Source organism: Vipera ursinii (assembly GCF_947247035.1).
Source record: "Vipera ursinii genome assembly, chromosome: 11".
Classification (NCBI taxonomy): domain Eukaryota; kingdom Metazoa; phylum Chordata; class Lepidosauria; order Squamata; family Viperidae; genus Vipera; species Vipera ursinii.
Window position 1 is genome coordinate 2,115,364 of NC_139524.1, and position 26,639 is coordinate 2,142,002.

The 26,639-nt window shown below is 43.9% G+C and overlaps 2 protein-coding genes across 5 annotated transcripts in view; one reads left to right on the plus strand and one right to left on the minus strand.

The window, feature by feature from the left end:
• Positions 1 to 1,116: 1,116 nt before the first annotated feature.
• FEM1B (fem-1 homolog B) lies at positions 1,117 to 22,573 on the plus strand. 4 transcript variants are annotated; one of them, XR_014493485.1, is made up of 4 exons: positions 1,117 to 1,451; positions 4,858 to 6,507; positions 21,860 to 22,111; positions 22,431 to 22,566. XR_014493485.1 is itself a non-coding variant. In XM_083371098.1 (3 exons), exons 1-2 carry the CDS (start codon positions 1,204 to 1,206, stop codon positions 6,491 to 6,493), a joined length of 1,884 nt encoding a protein of 627 aa, XP_083227224.1. In that variant the 5' UTR covers positions 1,117 to 1,203; the 3' UTR covers positions 6,494 to 6,507; positions 21,860 to 22,573. The 4 variants fall into 4 exon arrangements, 2 of the variants coding, with proteins under 2 accessions (XP_083227224.1, XP_083227225.1); XM_083371098.1 differs by having other exon boundaries at positions 21,860 to 22,573; XM_083371099.1 differs by lacking the exon at positions 21,860 to 22,111 and having other exon boundaries at positions 22,431 to 22,550.
• The window catches only part of ITGA11 (integrin subunit alpha 11), a gene marked incomplete at its 5' end in the record, with an annotated part of 172,876 nt that continues 158,771 nt past the window's right edge, over positions 12,535 to 26,639 (minus strand). The window contains 8 exons of the mRNA XM_083371097.1: positions 12,535 to 12,864; positions 14,648 to 14,761; positions 18,080 to 18,175; positions 19,038 to 19,148; positions 21,331 to 21,417; positions 23,485 to 23,598; positions 23,688 to 23,778; positions 23,924 to 24,013. Of these exons, the coding sequence (XP_083227223.1) occupies positions 12,793 to 12,864; positions 14,648 to 14,761; positions 18,080 to 18,175; positions 19,038 to 19,148; positions 21,331 to 21,417; positions 23,485 to 23,598; positions 23,688 to 23,778; positions 23,924 to 24,013 (775 nt within the window). The 3' untranslated portion in view covers positions 12,535 to 12,792. The remainder of the gene's footprint in view (positions 12,865 to 14,647; positions 14,762 to 18,079; positions 18,176 to 19,037; positions 19,149 to 21,330; positions 21,418 to 23,484; positions 23,599 to 23,687; positions 23,779 to 23,923; positions 24,014 to 26,639) is intronic.

The following is a 26,639-nucleotide window of genomic DNA, read 5'->3' on the forward strand; positions in this document are numbered from 1 at the left end:
ATGCGTGCTAGTCATTTCCGACTCTAGGGGCCGGTGCTCATCTCCGTTTCAAAGCCGAAGAGCCAGCGCTTGTCCGAGGACGTCTCCATGGTCATGTGGCCGGCATGACTAGACGCCAAAGGCACACAGAACGAGTGAAACAAATGGGGCTGTGTGTGCCACACATTCAGTTGCACTGGAGTCCAGTTAATTTAACAAAAATTAAAGGCTGAAAGGAAGGAAACAAAGTCACCAAGTTCTCCCTTGCCACGCCTGGGGCAAAGAAAGGACGTCGCATCAGGGATTGCAAAAGGTCCAGCGGGTTTTGTGCCAACCACATTTCCCGCCAGCTGCGGGGCTGGTGGCCTGTCATTCCCCAAAAGGTTGGGGAGCCCATCAAGAGCCTGAAAAAGAGATTTTGATGGCTGAACTCGTACCGCGCGCCAAGTTTAAATCAACCAACACCCATCGGGTCCCATAGTAGTTTGCAATCGCAGGATTGTGGTTTAACACATAAGTCATGGCTTAGTGCGCGCCGGGAGCCCAGCGCGCTAGCTGCTCCATCCACGTCGCCCCCTGCCGCTCCCCCCACCAGGAAATAGGCAGGAACGGAGACACCTTCGCGCCCGCTCAGCAGCCGGGATCCGGAACCCACTTCGTCTGAGCAGCGATTTCCGCGACGGATTGATTTTGCAGAGGACGGCAAGGCTGCTTCCGCTTCCGGTTCCACGCTAATAACAACTGCCGCTGATTGGACGCCCGGAAGGCCCCTTCCGACGTTCCGTGACCCCAACCCCGCCCCTCCGCAGCGAGAGCGCCGCGCCGCGCCCCTTCCGGGCACCCGTAGTAGCAAGGAAGCCTTCCGTCCCGCTTCCTGGGCGCTCCGGAAAGGCCTCTGCGGCGCGGCCCTTCGCGGCTCCTCCTGCGGGCCCGCGGCCGGGGGCGAGGACGGGCGCTCCGGCCTCCCCGACGGAGCCCGCGCCCCGAGGGCCCCTTCCCGGGAGGAGCGCTGCCCGGAGGAGGAGGACGCGGCCGCGCATGGTGGGCGAGGGGAGCGGCGGGACGACGAGCAGCGCCGGCGCCCCCCCGGGCCCCAAGGGGGCCGGCCCGCATGCCCGCTGCGCAGCCACGGAGCGGGGGGAGCGGGGAGAGCCCCGGCCGGCGCCGGCCCCTGCGGGGGAGGCGGGCGGGGCGCGCTGGCGGTCCCCGCAGGAGCAGGCGGCCATGGAGAGCCTGGCCGGCTACGTCTACAAGGCCGCCAGCGAGGGCCGGGTGCTGACCCTGGCCGCCCTGCTGCTCAACCGCTCCGAGGGCGACGTCCGCTACCTGCTCGGCCACGTCACGCAGCAGGGCGGGCAGCGATCCACGCCGCTCATCATCGCCGCGCGCAACGGGCACGCCAAGGTGGTGCGCCTGCTGCTGGAGCACTACCGGGTGCAGACGCAGCAGACCGGCACCGTCCGCTTCGACGGGTAGGTGCGCCCTCCCTCGGGGGCGAGGGGGGCGGGCGTCGTCCTCCCCCCTGGATGGCCTCGGGGTCACCGATCCCGGCAAGAGGAAGAATAAGGAGCAGCCACAGAGGTTGCTTGTTTCTTGCCTTGGAGTAGTTTGTGTGATTCTGATCGTGCCGGACTGTAATTAGGAGGGGGTGTAATGTGACACTGGACTCGTCGCCTGAGTTTTTAAGATTAGTTGCGTGCAACAGGCGATGATGTATGCATCCGATCTCTGTCCCATTTCTCATCCCTGTGCGTTGGAATCATTTCATTCCCTCCGAACCGACTGTTATTGTGAGGGCCAGCAATTATTTTCTCTCCTGCAAGGCAGCAGTTTGTTGGAAAATTAGAAAGCTGCAAGGGAAGGCAAGGAGGCTGTGAGAAAGTAAACATATATACAAGCACAAGTTATTTACTCTAATGTACTAGGTCCAGATCACAGGACTGTTCACAATCATAATCAAGTCTGTTTCTTGAGGACAATAATTAGATTCGGGGATCTTAATGTTGTTTTGTAGAAAAGGTGCTCCACCCTTTAAGAAGCACTGGGGTTCCCTCACACCTTTTTTACTGTGACAGCCTCTGAAAAGCAAACACATGAAGCCTTTGAACATTAGCCTCTCTGTATTTCAGTGGGATATTATGGGCACAGATGAAGCCTTGAAGGTCTTTTACTGCATGGAGTTTTCTTTATGTATTTCCTGGTGAGAATTATTGGGAGTTATTTAGTACCAAGGTTAAGCTAGACCGTATTGGAAAAACGGCTTAAAGGTTTCATCTGAAAGAATTCGGGTGCATTTCAATTTTCTTATTCTGTTCTTTCCAGTCAAACCGGCATTGTACTGGTTTAGAAGATACTGTTTCAGTGAAGCTGAAATTCTTTTATTTCACTTAAAGATAGCAGACCAAAAGGACAAATACAAACTGCTTAAACATGCAATGCTAAGCACTTCCCCTGTACCTATCTGCTGTATCATTGGCCACCTTTCTCTTTTTTTGGCCAAATATACTTGATAATTTCTTTCTGTGACATCGCTGAGAGCTGTGGGGCATACCACCACAGGCTTAGGGGGGCCTGTGTACAGCCAGACATCCCAGTTGCTCCTGGCGAAATGGATTAGGTAAGATAGGACAGGTTATGTTGGAACATCTAATTAGATAAAATGAAAACAATGTTATGCTAAAATCTCTTAGTACAGCAGCTATTTTTTTCGATTTTGAGAAGGGAGTTGTCTAGTTGGAGGCAGGAAGACCACTAGCTTCCTCTGAAAGCCCCTAATTTGAAGAGCTATCCAAGTTGAATCTTAGGTACTGTTGGGATTTAGGAACTAGATTGGTAGAGCCTTCAGCTGAACTTCTTCACTTGCTTTGCTTCACTTCCCCCACACACGCATGCTAGTCGTTTCCGACTGTAGGGGCCGGTGCTCATCTCCGTTTCAAAGCCGAAGAGCCAGCGCTTGTCCGAGGACGTCTCCATGGTCATGTGGCCGGCATGACTAGGTGCCAAAGGCGCACGGAACGCTGTTACCTTCCCAGCGTAGTGGTCCCTATTTTTCTACTTGCATTTTTACGTGCTTTCGAACTGCTAGGTTGGCAGAAGCTGGGACGGGTAACAGGCGCTCACTCTGTTACTTCATCCCTCCCACTAGGCTTTTTTAAAATAAATAAATAAAGGAGCTCTGTTAAATTATCGCATTAGTTCACAGGGCTAACCTTGAAAGACACCTTGCAGACAGTCTGTGGTGAGTTTCAGAAGAAAATACTGGAGGGGCTTCCTGTGAAGCAGCTGTTGCACTCAAAAGATCCACAACAAGTTACAAGAGGCAAACTAAAGAGCTGCAGAATTAAAAATAAACAAATCACCCAACAATTCCCTGGCAAAGCAAATTTGGATGAAGCCATACCATATTTTCTGCAAAAGGGTCCTCATCTGAGCTTGGAATTAATAACTTTGAGGCTCCATTTCTTCTTTTCTTCAAGCAGCTTTGGAACCTACGTCCTTCACTGTGCCCACCATTTTTAGACTCCCTCTCAGCAACTTCCCTCCACGCACCCACCATCCCGTAAAGCAGAGGTCACCAACCTTTGTCGGGAAGGGGAAGCATTTTACACACGTGCGCCCAAAGGGGGTGGGGCTAGTGCCTGTGTGATACTCACTAGCCCTGCCCCCTTCTCTGTTTCTGTGCCCCGTGGTGTGGCGGTGGCCATTTTTGCCCCTTGCAGCATGGCGGCGGCCCATTTTTGCACCCTGGGGCTTGGCACTAGCGCAAGTGAGGGGTGTGTGTGCGCACACGGGCATGCACTGGCCAGCCTGTTCCGCAGTCTGCTGGCCACCAGGCCAGGGCCCACTACCGGGTCGCAGCCCACAGTTTGGGGACCCCTGCCGTAAAGGGTAGGACAGCAGTGTGAGGTGAGGCCTCCTAGGAAAGGGTGACATTGAGACATAGTTGCCTTTTCTAAGCAGATAAATCATGCCAAATTCCAGATACATTAGATTGTTATTTAACTAAACAAATATTGCTGAAAAACACTCTGCCAGAAACAAACGTACACACAAAAAACAGCAGCTTCAGTTAAGTTCTGCTACATCTAGTTGGTTATTTTTTTGTGTAATAAACTTAACGCTCAGTGAGTTAACGTACTTTGGATTTACCGGTTACCTTTGTTTCACTACATGAAAAGCTAAACGGTTGCATCCCTTCAGTTAATGGAGTTTACCTGAGATTATAAATGCAGCTGAGTAGGGTCACTAAGTTGCTACCACTCTTCTTTTAAGCTAGTGAGATGAGTAGAAGTCTTTCCCCTCCCCCTCCCTGAACTTTTCATGCACGGGTTGCTTAAACTTTGGTGATGTTTCTCAGATTTTGGGGGCTTTTTCATCCTGAGTCATGCATATTTTAGAACATACTTAAGGACCACAACGGGTCTATTGGAATGTGCTCATGTTTTTCATCCGTTATCATTCATATGTTCAAAATAGGCACAGTGCTCTTTAGTATCTGTGTTGCAGTGGTTGTTGCAGTGTATCTGTGTTGCAGTGGTTGTATTTTGTAAACTGCCTGTTAATGTGGCTGGGAAATAGCTCCCACCAGCTGGCCTATGTATGGATAAGACTGTTTCACTGTTGTGTGAAATGCACTTTTAAAACTAACCTTGCATTCTCCAATATGTAGAACTTACTGTATGTTGCTGCCCTGCTGTTGTGCCTACACAAAATCACAATCCTTAAGGCTATGCTTGATTTTTGATTTAATATCTCCTTCCTTCTGAATTATCTCTCTGAACAGAGAAACTCCATCTCTTATTTCTCATGGACTTATTTTTAAGCCTTTACTAAAATTACGCCACTTGCACACAATTTCTCTCTCTTCTTTTTCCATAGGTACGTCATTGATGGAGCCACGGCACTGTGGTGTGCAGCTGGGGCAGGCCACTTCGAAGTTGTCAAGCTTCTGGTAAGCCATGGAGCTAATGTTAACCACACTACCGTAACCAATTCCACCCCTCTGCGGGCTGCCTGCTTTGACGGCAGGTTGGACATCGTCAAGTACCTTGTGGAGAACAACGCCAACATCAGCATCGCTAACAAGTATGACAACACTTGTCTTATGATTGCTGCTTACAAGGGCCACGTCGACGTAGTACGCTTTCTTCTAGAGCAGCATGCGGATCCCAATGCCAAAGCACACTGTGGCGCTACAGCATTGCACTTTGCAGCTGAGGCGGGTCACTTGGAGATTGTCCGAGAGCTAGTGAAGTGGAAATCTGCTATGATGGTGAATGGCCATGGCATGACGCCGCTGAAGGTAGCTGCAGAGAGCTGTAAAGCTGATGTTGTGGAGCTGCTATTGGCACATGCGGACTGTGACCGCAAGAGCAGGATTGAAGCTTTGGAACTCCTAGGTGCCTCTTTTGCAAACGACCGGGAAAATTACGATATCATGAAAACCTATCATTATTTATACTTAGCCATGCTCGAGCGGTACAGAGATAGTGAGAACCTTATAGAGAAGGACATCCTGCCCCAGATAGAAGCCTATGGCAACCGGACAGAATGCCAAACCCCTCAAGAGCTAGAATCCATTCGCCAGGACCGAGATGCTTTGCACATGGAGGGCCTCATTGTCCGTGAGCGGATCTTGGGTTCTGATAATATTGATGTATCACATCCAATTATTTACCGTGGTGCTGTTTATGCCGACAACATGCAGTTTGAACAGTGCATTAAGCTCTGGCTCCACGCTTTGCATTTACGACAGAGGGGCAGTAGGAATACCCACAAGGACCTTCTCCGATTCGCTCAAGTTTTCTCTCAGATGATACACTTGAATGAGCCTGTGAAAGCCAAGGACATTGAGAGCGTCTTGAGATGTAGCGTCCTGGAGATAGAGCAAGGGATGGCCAGAGTCAAAAGTTCTCCAGAAGCTGAGCTTCACACAGCCATGGACAACTACGAATGCAACATCTTTACCTTCTTGTACTTGGTGTGCATCTCAACCAAAACCCAGTGTAGGGATGAGGAACAATCACGAATTAATAAGCAGATTTATAACTTAATCCACCTGGATCCCAGGACACGAGATGGGTCTAGTTTGTTGCACCACGCTGTTAACTCCGGTACTCCAGTCGATGACTTCCACACCAACGATGTCTGCAGCTTCCCTAATGCCCTGGTCACCAAGCTTCTTCTGGATTGTGGCGCTGATGTCAACGCTGTGGACAACGAAGGGAATACTCCGTTACATGTCATAGTGCAGTACAACAGGCCCATTAGTGACTTTTTGACCTTGCATTCGATCATCATTAGCTTGGTTGAGGCTGGTGCTCATACAGATATGACAAACAAACAGAAAAAAACTCCCCTTGACAAAAGTACAACGGGGGTGTCTGAAATCCTCTTGAAGACTCAAATGAAACTCAGCCTGAAGTGCCTGGCTGCTCGAGCTGTGCGGGTTTATCGTATCCGTTATCACAATCAGATTCCCAAGACCTTGGAAGCATTTGTAGAGTTCCACTAGGCCACATCTGCATGGTGATAATTTCACTTTCCCTCCATGAAGGGTCAAATAAAATGTCAGGCAGAGTCTGAATTTCCTTTCCCCCCCCCCATTTTTTCAGGAGTGAATAAGACACCAGTCAGCTCTTTGATGTTTGGCTTTGATTTCCAAATATATCATCTGGTGGCAGGATAAATGGGGTCTTTTTCCCTTAGAGGAGAACAAAACTCTAAATTAGAATAAGGGTAAAATATTTTGATACAGTACTCTGATGCACACGGGTTTTACCATTGACAGCCAAGAATGCTTTAAGCACTGTCTGCCAAGTGTTTTGCATTTGATAGATCGAGCCAGTACGTACCTATGCAGCAGTCTGGGGAGTCATCCATTGGGGGTGGGAGGTGGGGGTAGAGGGGGTGAGAATTATTGCTGGGATTTTATTGACACGTATAACACAATCCAGGGAAATGTATTCTTCACCAGCCTGTTTTTTTTTAACCTTTTCCCATTCCCACTGATACCGGTAACTTTTGTTTCTAATTTCTGCTTGTAATGAAATGAAAATAACTGATTATTTCCCATCAGACAGAAATTCAGACAAGAGAATGGACTTGTTAATAGTATATTTTTCATTGATTCTTAGAAAAAAAATAATTCAACTCTTCCAACTCAATTATTTATGCAGAAGTATTTTTTCAGTTGAGTGACATGCAAAAATGCTGTTGGTATTTATGTGTGTATGGGTAAGCATGGTGGATTTGGATAAACCCCTCACCTAGAACTTTATCTGAATTGCATTTTCCTACTATCTTCCAACTAGCTAGCAAGCAAGGATTTTTTCAAAAGATGAGCTCATATTTTTTTAGAAATAATATTTGAAAACTGTAGCAGGAAGGATCAGGGAAGAATAAATGGCATTGTCCTGCCCTGAAAATAATGTTGTGTTTTCAGTCTATTGATCATGGCTCCATTTAGGATCCCCCCCACCCCCGGCAAAAAAAAATATGCCTCCCTCCCAAAGCCATTTTGTTAATTTTTCGTAGTAACTCGATTGTGTGAAAAATGTTTGAGCTGGGAAAGCATCTCTTTGGCAGATATGTCAGCAGCCTAGGGCTAGATTTCTGACAGGTCTTTGGAAGCACTTGCCATTATTTTAAATGTCACTTTGTCAAAATGTGGAAGAAGGGTCTGTCATTTTTTTAAATGGTTCAGTTCTATTCGAAAAGACATTCTGGGCACAGTTGTGTGTCTTTGTACTACAAATAAAATCTTGAATGTGAAACCAGGTCTTAATTCTAGTTTGTTACGTTGCAAAGATGCTTTGTTACTGATGCCTGCTTGACATCAGTAAGGGCATAATATTTTTCAGAGAGAAGTCGATTCCGCCCATTGCATGTAAACTTTCCATTTTTCAAGTAGATGCAAAATATTGTAAAAAACATGCATTGCCTCTATTTCTGATTGTTGTATCTGCCTTCTTCCCTGTTAATCCACCACTTTGTATGTTGCAACAGTGGTTTTGTACGTCACTAAGATGTTTAAAAATAGCAAGCTTGTGTTAATCCAGGGGAGGAAAGTGCAATTTTGAAGAACACCCAGTGGATGCCTGCATGGAGCAGCCTTTGAGCCTCTGACCTCTTCCAGCTCTAGAATTCAATGATAAAGTATAATATGATTCCTTTGTTTTAGGCTTTCTGTATTTTTTTTATGAAAGCAGTGATTATTATTTATAAATTGCAGTATTTTTTTGGAAACGTGCCATTGTAGTTTGCCAAATGATGGTTGAAACAAATAGTCACATCAAATGATGTGAAATAGAACTAATTAGTTGGCTTGTCTTCATGCTCCGGTTCATTAGCTGTGTATTAGAGAGCTGGTTCAGCAGCTCAGAAACTTTACTTCTTCAAAGCCATAAAATGCAATTTGTAAAAACTGTCGATGTGTGGCCCTACTTTTATAGTTTGTTGGAGAACCTGACCATGGAATTTATTTTTAACAATGAAAACTGGGTTAACATTTTATAAATATATACATGGTTTTTATTTTAGTCTAATTTAATTAACTGTGTAATTATGGTATTTCTTTTAAGTACAAGTAAAAGGCTTGGAATGAACATAATACCAAGGTTTTCCCAAGAAATTTCATTGAACAGATTAGATTTGAAAATAGCGGTAGAAGCAGTGAACTTTTTGTGAGCTGTTAGGCTAAAATGTGAGATGACTGATATCCTTTGCCTTTCAGATTGTAAATGGCTTACAATCAACTGTAGATTACTGTTTGTTTCAAGAATATTTTGTCTTCCTAAAACAGAACATGTAAGGGGCTCCTATGCAGCCATAGGAGGAAAGTGCCCTCCTGTTGTTGGTTCCCAGGGTCTAGCACAAGACTTGGAGATATGTTCTGCCTTTTTTCATCTGAAGAATATATTACAGTCTAATCCATTACATATCTAATCCATTTTGCAAGCAAAGAAGGCGGGAATTGGGTAAAGAAGTAATTTGTGGTTTGCTCTGAATCAGCCGGTGTTCAATTTTGGCAATGTCTTGAGATTCTTTCTCTCTTCTCCATATTATGATAGTATTGAACCAAAAGGCAAGATGATGACTCCCACTCTATTGTATGTATGTTGTGAGCCACTGTGAGGTCAGCAGGAGCTAGCAATATGTTGTTTTATTAACTCCTTCCACATTTAAAATGGCTTGTATCAGTTAAAGATACTGTTGTAAACAATACAGTTAAAATCCAAGGCAGAATCTAAATGGGTGGTAAAATAGCTGAAACAGCTTTTGCCCTTTTACTAGTTCTGGCGAGTTGGGAGTTGGGGTCAAATTCAACTTCTTGGAGAGTTCATTCTTTAGACTGGGGCCATGCAAAGGAAGGACTCCTCCTGCATATGAGATCCGTTACCTTCAGCATGGGGTCTCCTGCTGACCCTCATAACCAGGCAGCACACTCGGAAATTGCTTTTTAAAAGATGTGCTCAGTAATCAGCAGTATTGATTTTCCCGTATGTGATAACGTGATCCTTGCGTCTTGTACCAGTCAACAACCTCGTTGCCGTGTTTTGAATGTCTTGTAATTTCTAGACACGTTCTAAGGACAGCTCGATGTACTCAAGCCAGGTTGTGACCAAAATATGGACTAAGAGTTGCTAAGAATTGTTTGGGCGCATTAGTTGTGCTTTGAAAATGTGTTCTCACTTGCAAATCCAGGATCACTTGAAGGGTCAAGCAGCATTCCAAATTACAATTCTGCCCTTTCAGGAGGAGTGCAGGAAGTCTCTCTTGAATCTCCACATCTGTTTTTTCCCTTACTACTAGCACCTCTGCCCTGTCTGGATTTAATTGCAGCTTGTTCTCCCTCAACATGCTTATTGTTGAATTTAAGTAATGTTCAGGACTGCTAACTACCAAGAGAACTTCTACTTTGTGGCATAGGTAATTCACCAGGATTACCAAAACAGTCCCAGTACCATAACCTGAGTGAAGCTCCCATTGAAATCTCCAGACAATTAGTTTCATTCAGATGCCTCTGGAGCTATGAGGCCACCTTCACCCAGGAACAGCAAATCATTAACGGTCCAGGATATTGCTGCCTCTTTTGAGCAAGCGGGAACACAGGTATCACTTAAGGACGCCCCAGTCGCCTACAACCATGGGGAGCAGTCCTGACCGATCAGTTTGATCAACCGGAAGAGTCAATGGGCGCATACTTAGTCTATCTCCTTGAAAGCTGAAAAGAATCACTGTTAACATGGAAAAAGTTTCCAAGGCTTCCCTAAAGGTGCTTTTTCAAAAGGCAACTGGACTTCCTTGGTTTTTCCTTGAAGACATTTCGCTTCTCATCCAAGAAACCTCTTCAGTTCTGAGAAGTGAAATGTTTTGAAGAGCAGTTGACTTTTGAAAACGCATCTCTGGGACAACCATGAGCTGAGAATCTCCATAGATGGGGCTTCTTTATGACTTGTCCCATTGTCGGAAGTTGAATCGAAGCACATCGGAGGATTGGCCTTCCCTGCAAAAAAAATAATAATTAGGAAAATTGCTTTTGGTGGGCTGCTGCTTCTTCAGCTGCACTTTTCCCAGGATGGAGGGAGTGCCTCAACCTGGAAGAGGATTGCCAGCCTCTGCAATGGAGGCAGAGAGAGAAGCCCTCTTTGCTCCATGTGCTTCAATGGAAGAGGGTTGCATGGCGGTATGAAGGGTTTATTTCTTAGGATTCCACTCTGCAAACTGACTTGTCTTGACTTGTAGCTATGTTTGATGGAATGGAAAACAAATGTATAAAATGAAGTATTAGCCTCCTAAGGTTTTTAAGGCAGTTACTTGTTCAGGCTTAAAATATTCTAACAAAGGAAGGAGCAAGACCACACTGAGCCAAAGAATGAGAAACAGCATGGCAGAAATAAACAGTGTTCAACCATACAATCCGGAGTGTAGGCAGAATATCTATCCAAATAAAATTTATTTGAAATATTTCTAGGTTGTCTTGAAGAAGAAAAACTACAACCTCCTGCACAAAGCAGATTAGAAAAATAAAATTGCGACAGTTGATCTTAAGAGTCCATTTTGATTCTTCTTCTAAGGAGACTTCCTACCTACCTCTACACCGCCATCTGTGAAAGCAACAGCTTCACGTCATCACTAAAATGTCCTGATATGAGGGAGTAGATTTTTGAAAGGGTCAGTCGAGGGTCCACTTGATTTTTTTATGCTTCAAGCCCCAAAGTGGACAGAAAACTAATGTGGATTTGAATTAAATGTGAAATTCATTGCAGTTAATAGGGCTGTTTTCTATCATATAATAGCCCCCACTGTTCTTTCACATTAAGGATGAGGTCTGGTGACAACTCTTAGGGTGCTTCAAGTTGCTCAGCTACAGCCTCTTGCAACTGTTAACTCGTTGAGCAACCAGATTCTTCCACTGAACTTCAGAGCTGGATGTGTAATATTCATCCAATGGGAAAGTTATATTTATAATGCATTAAAACTGGCTGTAGGCAAAGGAGAATATTTAAACATATTTTAAACTGTTTTTTCCTATTTTTAAAAAAACCCAACCCTAATGGTACATTTTATGTTACTGAATTCCGCTGAACCAATATCTCATTTTCACTTATCAGTATTAACACTGGCATAAATAAGTATATGCAAGAGAAGAAAAATAGTCAGTTAAACCCTTTCCAATATACAGAAGTATATACATACACTACATTTTTCCTCACTTGTTGATCTTGGAAATTGCACAACTTGGGGAAAATTCTTCAAACTGGTTTTCTTTTCTTAAAGTCACCTTAAAAATAAGAAAGTTAAACATTTTCTAAATAAGTATATACAGCTGAGGATTGAAGATTTGCATTAAGGTGCTTACAATTCTGGGTATTTGTTCAGTGCATATAAAAAGATCTCCACAAAAAAGCTGGTGGGTTGTTGGCTAGATTCTCTTCGTGAGCACTTCTGTGCTGCTGGCTTTGAGAATGAACAGGATTCTGTGCGCAGAAGCAGCATCCAGTGCATTGTGTCATTGGCCTTCACAAACCATCAGGCGCCTGGTTTTACTGGTACCCTTGCAAATATGATCTGGTAACATGATTACTGATCATCTCTACCCATTTTCTTTGCTCTTCAGATACCTCACAACAAAACTGCTACTTGTGCCCCTCTGCAAATTAATCTGCACTTATTTCTAGTGTTCCTAGTTTGTGCTCGGAAGGTGTGCAGATCTCATTTGAAAGCATCAACTTTTGTCCAGCAAGATTTGTAAGTCTCTTAAGTAATCCGGAATAAAACATTTTACTATAGCGGCTTGATTTGTTTTTAGGGAAGTGCACTGCAGATGCCTGACCTGTTTGTCCTTGACAGCTTGAATGAAGGAAAGTGAAAGCTCAAGTATATGTGTGAATCTAGACTTTCCCCTTCTTTTTATTTTAGGAGCAAAGTTTCCACAATGAAAGTGCAGACTGAAGAGCATATCATCCCAAACGATCTTGTGTGCCGTAGACGTGTAAAGGATTGGAGTCTTCTGGCATCTTTCCCCTCAGTCTGTGGCCAAAGTAGGTCATTTTAAGGAGAAAGCTCCTCCTTGTGGATCTGCTCTCTCCATGTCCTTATTGTATAGTTCCAGTGTCTTAGGCAGAAGGAAACAAAACCAGTTTGAAGTCCTTGCTGGTGGAGGCCTCTCCTTTGCAGGGTAACGTTTAGCAGCTGGGTTGCTTTCAGCTAACAGGGAAATTGATCAATGCAAAAGGAAGCTGGCTATACAGCAAAGTAAACTTCTTTGTGAGAAAAAGACCAGCCGAGAGGATCGGGACCGTGGAAACCTTAGTCCAAATCTTTGGCAGTCTGATCCTGGCTTGCATCTCTCTTGTGGGTGGCGCTTTGAAAAAAACCAAGCTAAAGAGATATAAGACAAACCAGAAAATCCTCTGTAAATTTAATGCATTGGCTGAGTTTTACCAACTCTAAAACAACTAAGATGATATTTTTCCATGGTTTAACAAACAAAGCATTGAAACTGAGCGCCAGAAAATTCAACTGTAATTTACCTATTGAGACATGTAGACTACGTTAATACTTTTCACTCTTGCTTAAAAGATAGTATGAAGAATTTAAAACATTTAAAGATTAAGAAATAAGAAAAAAAGGCAAAAAACATCATCTGATTTTTTACCAGTTATACTATATATATAAAACCTCCATTAAGGAAATAAACACAACCATAATTATAGAAAGACCATAAGCAAGAACCGTCTTTGCTTCTTGTGCTGCTTAGAATGAGGGAGAAATTAGTTTACAAAGATCTTCATATTAGCGGTCAAAAAAGTCAAGATGGCAACTTGGTGACTCCTACACAAATTCAGGGTTTTGCACGGTTGCGGTTGTCATCTTGGCTTTTTGAGAATCACAGGGCTGAAAGGAATCTTGCACGTTTCCCTCCAAGCCTCTGCTGAGGACAGAATCCTGAGACCGTCCCAAGCCAACAGCTATTCGACCTTTACGGAAAAGCTTTCGTATGCAGCACCAGGAGGGAAGCTCGCTCTCTTGGTAGTGTTTCCACCCATTGGTCTTCGTCCTACTTTTGGGTGCTACGGAGAACAAATCTTTCTTTTCTGTGGCAGCTGTTAAAATATCGGAAGACTGCTATTCTGCCTCCCGCAGCCTTCTCTTCTTTGGGCTCAAATATCCCAGTCCTTTAAAGACTTTTCATGGGACTCGGTCTCCAAATTTCTCACCCTCTTCGTTGCTTTTCTCTGCAGTCTGATTCCTCAGCCACTGGACGTGGTATTTCATGTGAGGCCAGTCCAGCACAGACTGGTGCTATCGCTTCCTCTGACGTCATTACCCTGTCGATGCAACCCAACACTGCAATACAGGTAGTCCTCAACTTACGACCACAATTGAGCCCAAACTTCCTTCTGCTGAGACATTTGTTAAGTGACCTGTTTTCTAACAGTTCTTGCCATAGTTGTTAAGTGAGTCACTGCAGTTAAGTTAATAACATGGTTGTTAAATGAATCTGGCTTCCGCATTGACTTGGCTTGTCAGAAGGTGGAAAAAGTGATCACATGACCCCGGGACACTGCAACCACCATAACTATGGGTCATTTGAATTTTGATCATGTGACCGTGGGGATGCGCGATGGTCATAAATTGAAAAATGGTCATGAGTCGCTTTTTGCAGTGCTGTTGTAACTTTGAACGGTCACTATGCAAACTTGTAAGTTGGGGACTGCCTGTACTTTCCTGGTTACTCCTACCTAAGAAAAGAACCAGCTAGTTTTTTGCTATAGTGAAAAATTTGTGTTTATGAGTTAACTGGCAATGTAGATTAATGCACAAAAATGGAAACCTAATCTGCATTATCATTAAAAGAATTTTTAGAAAAAATTCTACTTACAGAGATGTGAAATTGCCATCTTACTGCATGGCTAAGGGCGTCCGGTATAACTCAGTGCATGTAATGCCAGGATCACTGAATGTGGGCAAGGTGAATCCAGCATTACAAAATGCATTGTGCTTTTGCGTTCTTTTTGGCTCCACTGTTCTTCACTCTGGTTGCGTGGAAAGGTTTGGCCCCAAGCGGGCGGCTTGCTTAAAGCGGCAGAGACGCTCCTGCTGAAGAGCCAGCCCTAATGCACCCGTGCCCGGGCTGTGTGGCGGCTGCAGGCGGCCTTACCTTCCAGAGGGCCAGCACCAGGAGGGCCAGCAGCAGGAAACCCCCCAACGTGCTCCCAATTACAATCCAGATGGGGATGTGGGACTCTTCCACTTTGGAGATCTCAAATGCAACCTAGAAGGGGGAGAAGAACAGGGAGACGCAACATGGGACTCTTGGAAGGCGCAGGAGGTCACACGGGACTTGCAGGGAGTTCTCACACGGTGAGACTGCAGAAACAAGGCAGCCTCTTTGGTTGGTGGCTGCTGAGCCACGACTGCTCAGAAGAGGGCGCTCCTGCTCCGTCTGAGGTGGTTTAAGGGGGTTCCTAAACAAGGAAGTATTTCAGGGCTGCAATGGAAATAGATAACTGTCCCAGCTATTTCCCTCTACAAAGACCTGGAAGAATTAGGGTTTATCATCTTCTTGGAAGGTCACAAGAGACGGGATAACTTCTGTGTCAGGGGCAAACTGCTTTAGTGCCTATTTCTGTGCTTCTTCCCACTGATGGGGGGAACTTCAGCAGGCATTCTATTCTCCCAGTTTTGGCAAGTGAAATATACTGGAATAGGTGGTCTCTAAGATATCCAAGCCCCAAATAAACAAGTTGGAGGGAAAGATTAGGTCCTCAGTCACCCGTACTGTAATTCCCGTGGGTTTGTTCTTTCTGCTGAAATCACTGACCCAGACTTGCCCATCCGGGAAGGAGCAAAACAACCACAAATGATGTCTCTTACTTCCAACCCTCACAGGATGACAAGAAGGACCTTGGCTGACAATACCAAAGGCCACTGAAAGATCCAGCAGCACAAGGATAGCCATACTTCCGCCTTCCCTCCATGTTCCACCATAACTCATCAGTGAGAGTGAGAGTTGCAGGCTGCATCCTTCTTTAGGCCTAAATCCTAAGTGCCAAGGATCTAGACAATCTACTTCTTCCAGAGCCATCTGTTGTTGTGTGAGGGAACATCAGGAGAATGCGGAAAGTTAAAAAAATAGTATTTCAGTCCTGGGGCAGTAGAAAGCAGAAATTGAAAAAGAAATTCAGACAACTCCATCTTGATGAGTTAGGTATAGGTTGAAGGCTGTGTGTGATAGACTTTCAAGATTTTAATCCAGTGTTAAATACCTCATTAAACTACTTAGCAAGATTACCAGCAACTCTTGCTTTCTGATTTTATCTTGGAGGATTGACAATGTTCTTCCAAAAAGACAACTTGGATATAAATTGGTAATTGCTGGATTGTCTTTTAAGATTGCTGGTACATCTCCCTTCCTCAATAATGCATTACTCAAATCCAGTCCTTGTCCCTTCTTGATCCCTTAGAACAGGGGTGTCAAACTCAATTTCATGGAGGGCCGCATCAGCATTGCGGTTCCCCTCAGGGGGCCGGGTGGGTATGGCCAGGGTGGGCGTGGCCTACTGGGTGGGCATGGCTAGAGTGCATATGGCCTGCTGGGTGGGCGTGGCCAGCTCTACATCATTGGCATCAAGGGTGCCTATGGGGGCCTGGGCAGGAGTGGGACAGATCTGAGGGTCTCTGGCAGAAGGAGGGTCTCTGGGCCAGGGCCAAGGCAGTGGGGGCCATTCCCTCACTGTTTCCAGGACGGCTTCGCGGGCCGCATGAAACCACTTCACGGGCCGGATCTGGCCCCCGGGCCTTGTGTTTGACATGTCTGCCTTAGAAGGAATAGGAATCAAGGTCACAAGTGGTGGAACTTATGCCCAAAAGAAGTTTGCTTTCTCAAGATCCTAAAGCTCAGTTAAGGTTGCTAGATATGTCCTGCTGATCCAGCTTTGAGCTTGAAACAAGTATGAATGATTTAATCTATGAGATTACTGGCCAGATGTTTACACATTATTGTTACTGGATGTTCCAACCTACCATTACCTAACCTGGGTTGTTATGAATAATGAAGCTGGCTGACAGCCGCCTGCAGATGTCATAAGGGTGGAGTTATGATTCAACGCCCTTATCACTAGAGAGTAGACTTGAGTTCATATGCCTCAGATTCAACCTCATTTTCCACCAGCATCACTCTGGGTATCTCTGTTTGCTTCATTTTCAACTCCTCAGAAAAGCAAAGATCTCCTGAGATCAATGGAGGAGTAAAGGTTACTCAGGCAATTCTATCAAACATCCAGGTCACTTCCACTGGCCAGAGATTGTTTGGACATTTCCAAACTGCTAATCAGAAACCGTCCAGTTCTATCTGGTGCCTGTAGGTACCATCTAAATCAGCCACCAGCTTTTCTGATTGGTTTGATAGCTCTGATTAAATCCATCGTCAAGAATAAGTGCCTGCTCCGTGGAAAGATCATCCCCAAACAATATCACATCTCTTTTGTTTTGGGGAAAGGTGTTGCAGTGTTGATCAGGCCAGTCATGATCTGGGAGAAGCCTATGATTGTCATTAGTTTCTAAACTGCCTCCGACACCAGAAAGGGAGATTAAAACAGATGCAATACAAAGTTTCACTTTGTTTCTGTATATCCATTAATTTAGCAATCTTTTTCAAAACTTAAAAAATGTAATTTCCTTCAAAACCACTATTTTCCCTCAAATAATTCTTTATTACTAAAATGAGATGCTCCTCAACATTGGAACGCAGTTTAGCCTGGCAACACATTGTCCTCCGGGGTTTTTGAACTTCCACACCAATGACACATAGACATTACTGTGGCAGTTAAAGTTCAAACCACACCCACTGGGGATATGCAACTGACAAATGGCTGAAATATTCATCAGTTTTATTCTACTTCTTCATGAAGATTGTAATATACTGCAATCCCTGCCATACTTTATCAAATTGTTAACGAAGTTTTTTGGGAATCAGATCTTTTCAAGGATGTTTACAAAGTAACACTGTTATTACACTTTTTCTTTCTCATTAATAATTACAAGATTGTTATTAATAATAGAAAGACTTATAAGTCTCACTTTGTTAAAAAATTCCTTGGCTGCTGTTACTAATGCCAGAGTGACAGCTGAAGCTAACTTTCTCCAAAGGGCATGAAGTTAGAACTGAATGCATATTAAAAGCTCCATCTTCAATAGCAAGATGAGCTATGAATTAGAGAAGAGATGGCCAGTGGAGACAGGAGCATGTAGACTGGTCAGGGGTGTCCACAAGAGGGTCAAATAATCCAGCCACAATCCTGTTGTCAAAGTCCCACCCCTTTTGTATACATACTGTGGCACATGTAAAAAAGAGGCAGGTTTTTGATTGCTTGTCTTGACATTTTTGTCTCTTCCTCACTGGGTGGCTTGAAAAGACGGACCGTATTTTTTAAACCATTAGTGGCAATCTAAGGTCAGGATCAGAGCCCACAGTTCCTATCATCACAAAGTTGAGCTCCAGCTTCCATTAGCATCTTACTATGACCTCCATAGAGTCTAGCTGACCGGTGCGTGAGCAGGTGAGAAGAGGACCTGTGATCTAAGGGCTTACCTGGCGACTAGGATCCTCTTCTCTGAAGACAAAGGCACTACGAAATCCTCTTTGCAAGGCAGCATTGAAGATGAATCTCAAGGTCTTGAATTTCAGCTGGACAGATAGGAGAGAATTAGTGGCTCAGTTCACACCTAATGCTAAGCCATGCTTGATTTTAACTATAGCTGGTGGAAGAAACTATAAATATTAAGTTCATACTATATACAAAATACTGCTTAGAACTGTGTATGGACATGTCCTAGTAGGGAGAGAGGTCACCTAGTTTAATCAGAATTGATTCGCTGTAATTAATTATTGCCTACAGAGGTTAGAATGCTCTCTTGGATCAACGCATTGACACATCTGGAAGAATTCTGTCTCCTGACACAAGACGAGGGCACAAAATAGCCTGTCTTCTCTTCATAATGCCTTCCTAGTCTCTCAGTGTGGTTTGATGTGCCCTTGGTTGTAGAGGGACTGTTGCTTGGCAGGTGGGAAAAGGCAGGGGTATGGGTTATCTTGCGATTGGGGGAATACACGAAATCTGTGAAATGGGACATAACTGGCAAGACGTTTCAGTTCCATGAAGGATTCTAGCTACTTTATTGCCAATTTCAATACTGCTTCCATTTTTACTCTAATCGTTCATTTTTTAGCGGTAGAGAATCACACACTTCTTTCTTTGAAATATAATCTCATTTTACATTTCCTTGATGTTATGTTCATCTTAAATCCCAGCTGCTCCTGGCTGGACCAAATTCTCTCTCTGCAGTAGCCTGTGACTAACGTGACCTCTAGAAACATTCTTCTTCCCCAGCTGGACCCAGAGTGCTGACTCTCATTACCACTGAAAGACAAGTTAGTGCGGAAGGTAGAAATCTGACCGTCACCCCACCTGTGCCTGGAAGAGCAGGACCTAATGTCAATTACTTGTGTTGGCTGCTAGCAAAGATGGCAATTTGCATTTTGTCCATACCACTCTTAGGGTCCTCATCCACAAATGTCCATAAAAGAGAAAGCTGACTTCTTCATTGGCAGCCAGATTCACACTGCAGTCGATTGAAATCACATCAGAATTACTGTAATTCTGGAACAAAAAAGACAAGTGAGGTTTGGTGGATTGCAAGATATTGAGCCATTTCCCCCTTTTAACCTGGAAGCTCTTTGACTGATGGAATTTCCTTCAAAATGGCTGCATGAACTTGTTTGAGCATCTATCTCAGGCCATCTACATGAGGCTGCTGGTTGAGGTCATCTGACAATTTGGGATGCAGTATCACCAATGTGTAGATGATACCCAGCTTTAATCTCCCCCCTGGTTGCCTGAGTAATGCTATGGGTTGTCCCAGTGTCTGGAGGTTGTTGGGTCTTGGACAGGGTGCAACAGGCTTTGCGTCAACCTGGGCAAAATGGAGAGGCTCTGGGAGTGGTCTGGGAACCTTCCATCATAGGTCTTGGAGGGGAGGGCACCATCTTTGACAGACATGGTGCGTAATCTGGGGGATCCTCACAACTCCTGCTTGAAGAGCAAGTGACAACTATATCTAGAAGCCTTCAGGTTGTGTGCCAGCTGCACCTGCTCCTAGACTGATGAAGGGAGGGGTCCTGATATCCCTCATGGCCTTGTAACCTCTTGTCTGGGCTACTGCATGCATTATACATGGGTCTACCCTTGAAGAGCATTCAGAAACTTCAACTAGTGCAGGGGTAGGCAACCTTGGCTCTTTTATGACTCATGGACTTCAACTCCCAGAATTCCTGAGCCAGCCATGCTGAGGGGAAAGGGAAAGATTTCTAAGTTGAGCCATGCTGGCTCAGGTATTCTGTGAGTTGAAGTCCATGAGTCATAAAAGAGCCAAGGTTGCCTACCCCTGAACTAGTGTAAAATGCCTCGGCATGAGGTAGTAAATGGTGCCATATTTATTACCCCATGTTTAAGATTTCGTGTGTTGCATAATCCTAGCCATAAAGTACTAATGATCCAGCAAGTGGCCTGACGAGTGAGGAATATTTTGCAATGCTCCTGCACAAAAAGAGGTCACCTAGGAAGCTATTTGATTCAACTAGCAACCTCAGTTTCTGGTAAGATCAGTGCCTCAACTGATTGGCATCTGAATCTCCAAACAGCTGCATTTGTTTAATGTTTTTAACCACATGGAATGAACTTTGTATGCACAGAAAAGCTGAGTAGGTGAAATTAAGCCATTTTTTAATAGTTTCATCCACACACACATTATATATGTCAGGGGTGTCAAACTCGCAATGTCACGTGACATCGCACGACATATCGGAGCTTTTTCCCCATTGCCGGCAATGGGGTGGGCGCGGTTTTGTTGTGATGCATCCGGCCCGTGGGCCGGCAGTTTGACACCCCTGATTTATGTGACCAGTATATATGTATAATGATCAGCTCGAATCAATCCATTGCAACAAGTGAAGGTGGTGAAGGACCTTCATCTACCAGACTGGCCCAAAGTCTCCCAGGGACCTTCTAAGGTTGAGGAGGGAATGGAACTTGGGCCTCTCCATTCCTAGTGCAGCCTCTTCACCATGTTATTTTTCACACATATGTACAGTATAGGGGTGTATGCGCCTGTATATTATGTGTTAAGATTTTGTAACTTATTCAGAATCAAATGGCATTTGCTCCTTCTCTTGAATTAACTTTGCCAAATTCCAGCAGACAGATGCAGAAATTTACATGCTATGAATTGCTACACAGTTAAGGGAGAGGTCTCTTTGAGGGTTTGGAGGTAGAGTAACCTTTTTTAAAAGAACAAATATTGTGCTCCTTGTTGAGAATCTTTCCAATGAGAGGACTGACGAAAAGGTTTTGTTTTATACCAAGCGCCACTGAAGCTAATTTTGAACTGGCGAGGAGGGAACTATCCAGAAAGTCATTTGATCAGCATCACTGATCAGCCCTTCAAAGCTGGACTGCTCATTTGATAAGCTGTGATAAAAAATAGGGAAATGTACATAGCAAAGGGCAAGACAGAACTCAGGGTTGCTCCCAGAAGCCATTGGTAATTGGTCAGCCACCAATAAATACTTCCTGCGATTGGAAGATAGAAATGTCAGTCTCCACTATATAGAAAAGGGAAAGTAGTCAGACACAGTGCCTATCCTTCTGCAGCTCTCCGAAAGTCTAAAATTGGTTGTCGGTGTTTCAGAGGGCTACTCTTTGTTGCGCAGCCTGACAGCACCGTTGTGCTCAGGAAGCGGCCAAAGAACTTTCACCACAATGCTGTGATACTGGAAGGACTCACCAGCTGGGGATGACGGCCTAAATCCTCATCCGAGGGTGTCCTTCGATAGTCTGTGTTGTTGCCTCCAATATTGCACATCATACCATTCTATAACAAGAGTGGGTCTGGAATCATTAATCAAATAAAGAGATGCTCTGGTTTATTTTGAGGTCTGGACCTCAAGGGGACATGCAAAACCAACTCCATGACTTTAAGGGGGCAGACATTCCATCCATAATCACTCACAAAAAATGCGATTACACGCTTTACCATACACTGCTAAATGTTCCTTTGGCCACGAAGCTCTTGGATCTCTTTTCTTGGGGTCTTTCATCTGCCCATCTTGTACAAAGGACCTCTTTTAGTTTCAAATAGCAATTGGGAGGAGAAAAGTCAAGAAAACCTAACTCATGAAAAGGTGAGCCAGTTTTCTATAATATTTCATTGCTCCCTTCTAGTGCCTGTTTGAATCTTGTCTGACAGCTCCTGGAATTATAACCTTCCACACTGCATGTTTTCATTGTTTTTCTTTATTTTTCTCAATTTTCAGATCATTATTGATTTTTGAAGTAGCTCCCATCACTTTGGGGCAGAACTGTTCCAAATTGTTCCAAAACACAAAACAAGAAAAAATGCCTTTACATTACAAGGAAGATTTTGAATTTCCAAATTTATAAGACTTTGTTCAACAGTAGAAATGGCTGCCTCAAGATGGAGTGGTGGGTTTAAACGGAGACTGGCCTGCTGCCTATCTGAGGTGCCGTACTTGTGAATTCCTTCCCTGAGCAAGGAATTAGAGCAGGTGATCTCAATACCTTCCCTTCCTACGAGGGAAAGTCTGTGATCTGTTTGGGCACCAGTAATTGAAGGAGATCCTCAAGACAGGAGGAGGAGGAGGAGGAGGTCTGGTGGCCTGGGCACAGCCACAATAGCAGCAGGGACCTTCTGGGCATCCTAGTCCATGCCCAAACCAGTATTTTTAGTTCACATGGTGTAACAAGATGGAGGGTTTGTTGTCACTGTGAGTTGGGGGGTGGGAGCACGAAGGGAGGCTCAGCTAATCTCAATGTATACATGGTTGTACTTTGACAATAAAGGTTCATTCATTTCTTCTCCATTAGCATGAAGACCATCCAGAAACAACTAGGCTGGTTACAGGTCTATCACAAAAAGATGTTGAGAGTTTGGAAAAAATTCAGAGAAGAGCAACTAAGATGATCCAAGACCTGGAGACTAAAACATATGAAGAATGGCTGCGGGACTTGGGTTTGGCTAGTCTAAAGAAAAGAAGAAATAGGGGAGACATGATAGCAGTCTTCCAGTATCTGAGGGGCTGCTACAAGGAAGAAGGGGTCACGTTGATCATCAGAGCACCAGAAGCAAGGACAGGAAACAATGGTTGGAAACTGATCAAAGAGAGAAGCATCCTGTAATTAAGGAGAAACTTCCTGACAGTGAGGACAATTAACCAGTGGAACAGCTTGCCTCCAGAAATCGTGGGTGCTCCATAACTGGAGATTTTTAATAAAAGACTAGACAATCCCCTGTCTGAGATGGTATAGGTTCTCCTGCTTGAGCAGGGGGCTGGACTAGAAGACCTCCAAGGTCCCTTCCAGCTCTATTCTATTCTATTCTATTCTATTCTATTCTATTCTATTCTATTCTATTCTATTCTATTCTATTCTATTCTATTCTATTCTATTCTATTCTATTCTATTCTATTCTATTCTATTCTATTCTATTCTATTCTATTATTTTTACCTGCATTGTGATACACATAAAAAGGCCAAACGTTGTGGCTGTTCCACTCCCTGAGGAGTGCCCTGAAGGAAAGTGTATCTCTCTTGCAGAAACTGAGAAAGGATCACATGGCTGGATTCATACCGTTCAATCTGATTACTTAGTTAACTTAATGTTTGAATGTGTTTACTACATGGAATGATAAAATGAACCATCACACTAAACATACACAAAAAACTAAACTAAACAACTGGGGAAACTGTAGCAGGAGGGTACCCTATTACTAAGGAGACAAGTCCATGTGCCCACCTGAGAGGTTTTCTCCCTTCATTCATTAGCTGGGTAGATGATGTACTTTCTCTTGAGGTGCCTGGTTGATCGTTCAATCTTGAGGTTTTCTAATACCAAAATAGCAAGTAGGAACTCTTACTATACCTCTGGTCCATGGAAGCCTGTTAGCTGCAGAAGGCGATTCCCTCCTCGTGTGGCCACTGGGACTGTGATTTTGATAACTATCCCATCTACAGGGAAGAGGCCCAGATTTTGTAGCTGAAGGGAAAAAGGTAGCATGTGACCCTCTTCTGCAAGAAGCCATCTCCCATTGCCAATGTATTGCTTAGAACAAAAAATGAATTTACCTTAAAAGTGCAATTAAATGGTGGGCCGATTCTATCGTATGTCTGTAGAGAATTGTTGGGTTCGATCTCATAATAGTTCTGGCTGGAACCCCTGAAGAGCAGCAAAAAAAGAAGAACCCAATCAAAATAAAAACGGATCCCACTGCTCAGAAGGTCTGAACACACAGAACACATCATCATTTTCAGAATGATGAATTATGGCAGTGCAAAACTCAATCAATACATATGCAGAATACCTGGTGAAAAGGAGATCAGTTTCATATTTCAGCTGAAACTTGAGGAGAGCAGAATTGTCCTCTTTCGTGCTTTCTTGTTCTTCACTGTCACTAGAATGTAAAAATGGAACCAGAGATCCATTTAGGGGCCATCCCATAAGAAAGGTACAATGCTGATCGGCCATAAAGTGATAGCTACATCTCCTAGGGGAAACACTGACTTCTTACAGCAGCGGCCCCCAACCTTTTCAGCACCAGGGACCAGTGCCATGGAGAGAGGTTTTTCCGTGGACTGGGGGGAGCGTGGTTTCGTGTGCTGCCTGCATCCCGTGGATGGAGCTTCGCTTGTTTCTGGCATGCTGCAGACCGGTGCTGGTTCACGGACTGGGGGCTGGGGATCCCTGCCTTACTGGGGACCTCGCTGACTTTTACTATGAGCTGTTAGACTCACAAACAGACACCCATCAACCTATTCAGCTCAGTTTTCCCTTTGTGCACTTAATGCATATATTTGCTCTGGTCTCCTTCCCTAGGGTAGCAATTTTTGTCAAACTGAAGTCTTGGTGATTTTGGCAGCAGACAGAGTATTCCTTTGCCAGTGCTGTACTGGCTTAATAGGTGCATTACAGACATGTCAAAGCTGATATTTGCTTCATATGAGTCAACATTCCTAGCTGAAGCAGGGAGAAAAATGTGTTTTTTTCCCACCACTGGCTGAAATTATGGATTTGATACTATCCTGGGATCTTTTCCATCTCTGCAATTTGCTTGACTTGCTATTTTTTCAGCAAATGCAGCTAGGGAGTTGCAACTTAAACACACCAACTTTTCTTATTAGGAAAGAGACAAATTTGGAAGTAAAAGCATGCTCATGGTCAGAGTGATATAAAAATTGCATTCAATTTAAAAACTAATCTGCAGCTTCTGGGGACATCATTAACACATGTTTTCCTGGCAACAGTATGGAGGTGGTTTGCCATTGCCTCTTCCAGCTTCAGTTATGCTGTGTGAAAAAGAAATAATGTCTAGAATCTGAGAAAAAATTGGAAACAGATCAGCCGAAACTGGATATAAATATTCTCTTTCTTTTAGCTCTGATGAGAAAACTCCTTTTCAGCCTTATGTTTGCCTTCCCTTGTCTGTTTTTATTCCTGAAAGGCAGAATAAAAATAAAGGATAGCTACTCTCCAAGTTGGAAAAAATGCTCAGTGTTGTGAATCTCTGTTGCTTAAGAATATAATTAGAAGGAAACTCAGGGGTTATCAAATCCAATCCTTAGTTCCATGGTTTAAATGTCCCATGGTTTGTTTCACTGGTAGCAACAGTTTGCATGTATTATTGTGCTGCTTTCAAATTATAACAAGGCATTTTGTATATCATCGGCTGAGTATTTTCCCCAGATAAGTTTGGGTCTGGGAGTAGGAGATGGTTACAAACAGCTGTTTGCCTGCTGTCACACACTTCCAGGAAGATTGTACATTAATTCCCTGTAGGTGAATGGCAAGGCTAATACTGCTCTTGCCTGAGCTTGTAAACTGGGTGAACTTTTTAAGAAACCAAAACTCTGTTTCATAATAGTGCCATCTCAAGCAATGCATTTGGGTCTGAAATGGTATTTATTGCCAGCAAATCCATCTAATGTGAAAACATTTCCAAAGGCAAAATCAAACCTCTGGGAGCTGCCCAGGAATCAGCAGAATGTCATTGTTCTGTAGTGGAACTGGACAAACTGCCCATTCCCAGGAGAAATTTTTAACTTCCGAGCATCTCAGAAAGTAATTTATATATCCAGTTTCTTTTTTTCTAATGTTATTTTTATTGTTATATAATGAAATATAAAGGAATTCTGGATGCACAAAATTTCCTTTGCATTTCAATATCCAGTTTTCACATTCAACATGGACAAAGGATTGTAGTCTACTAGACATGGTACGCACATTTGAATCATAGCAGGAACAGTAGAATGAAGATGTTGAATTTTGAGAACACCAAGATTTTAAGTCTATGTCTCTCCTTTTCAGAGATCCGACGTTCCATCCCTTTGCAGGTATGCCAGACTTGCAGAGTCACACAAAAGAACAGAAAAAGCAGGAAACCCCAAGGTGTTTTTTCTAGAGGCAACTGTCCAGTCATAATCATAATAGTAAAGTTGGAAGGGACCTTGCAGGTCATCTAGTCCAACCCCCTGCTGGACTGACTTTGTTTTTCCTTGAAGACATTTTGCTTCTCATCCAAGAAGCTTCTTCAGTTCTGACTGAATGGTGGAGAATGGAAGGATTTACAAGGAATATAAATCCATTCTCCATCATTCAGTCAGAAATTAAAAAAAAATCTTGGATGAGAAGCAAAATGTCTTCAAGGAAAAACAAAGGAAGTCCAGTTGCCTCTTGAAAAAAACACCTTTGGGACAACCATGACCTGGATGACTGAGAGTCTCCGTAGACAAGGAGAAAGTCTTTTTCCAAAGACAATTTCTACTCCTCAGTCACTTCCATTCTTTTAAAGTTGCTGTTCAACCTCCTTTCCTGCTGAGATCACCAGGAGCCAGTTGAGGCTCTGCAGGCTGATCAATAAGAGAGTGCAAAAATCCTTCTCTTCTGTCTGCTGAGCTAAGGTAGTTCTTGGATAGCAAATATGTTCTTTAACTCACTTCATTATTTTCCAAAAAGAAGACGATACTCAGAACCACTGAAGCATATGTTCCAAAGATCCTGGGGCACCAGGAACTACCAGGGGA

What these genes read in the sequence shown, in the direction of transcription:
- FEM1B (XM_083371098.1), top strand. Translation starts at nt 1,204, where the DNA reads ATGGAGAGCCTGGCCGGCTACGTCTACAAGGCCGCCAGCGAGGGCCGG. An exon ending in GGCACCGTCCGCTTCGACGG is followed by an intron (nt 1,452 to 4,857) that starts GTAGGTGCGCCC and finishes CTTTTTCCATAG; the next exon opens with GTACGTCATTGATGGAGCCA.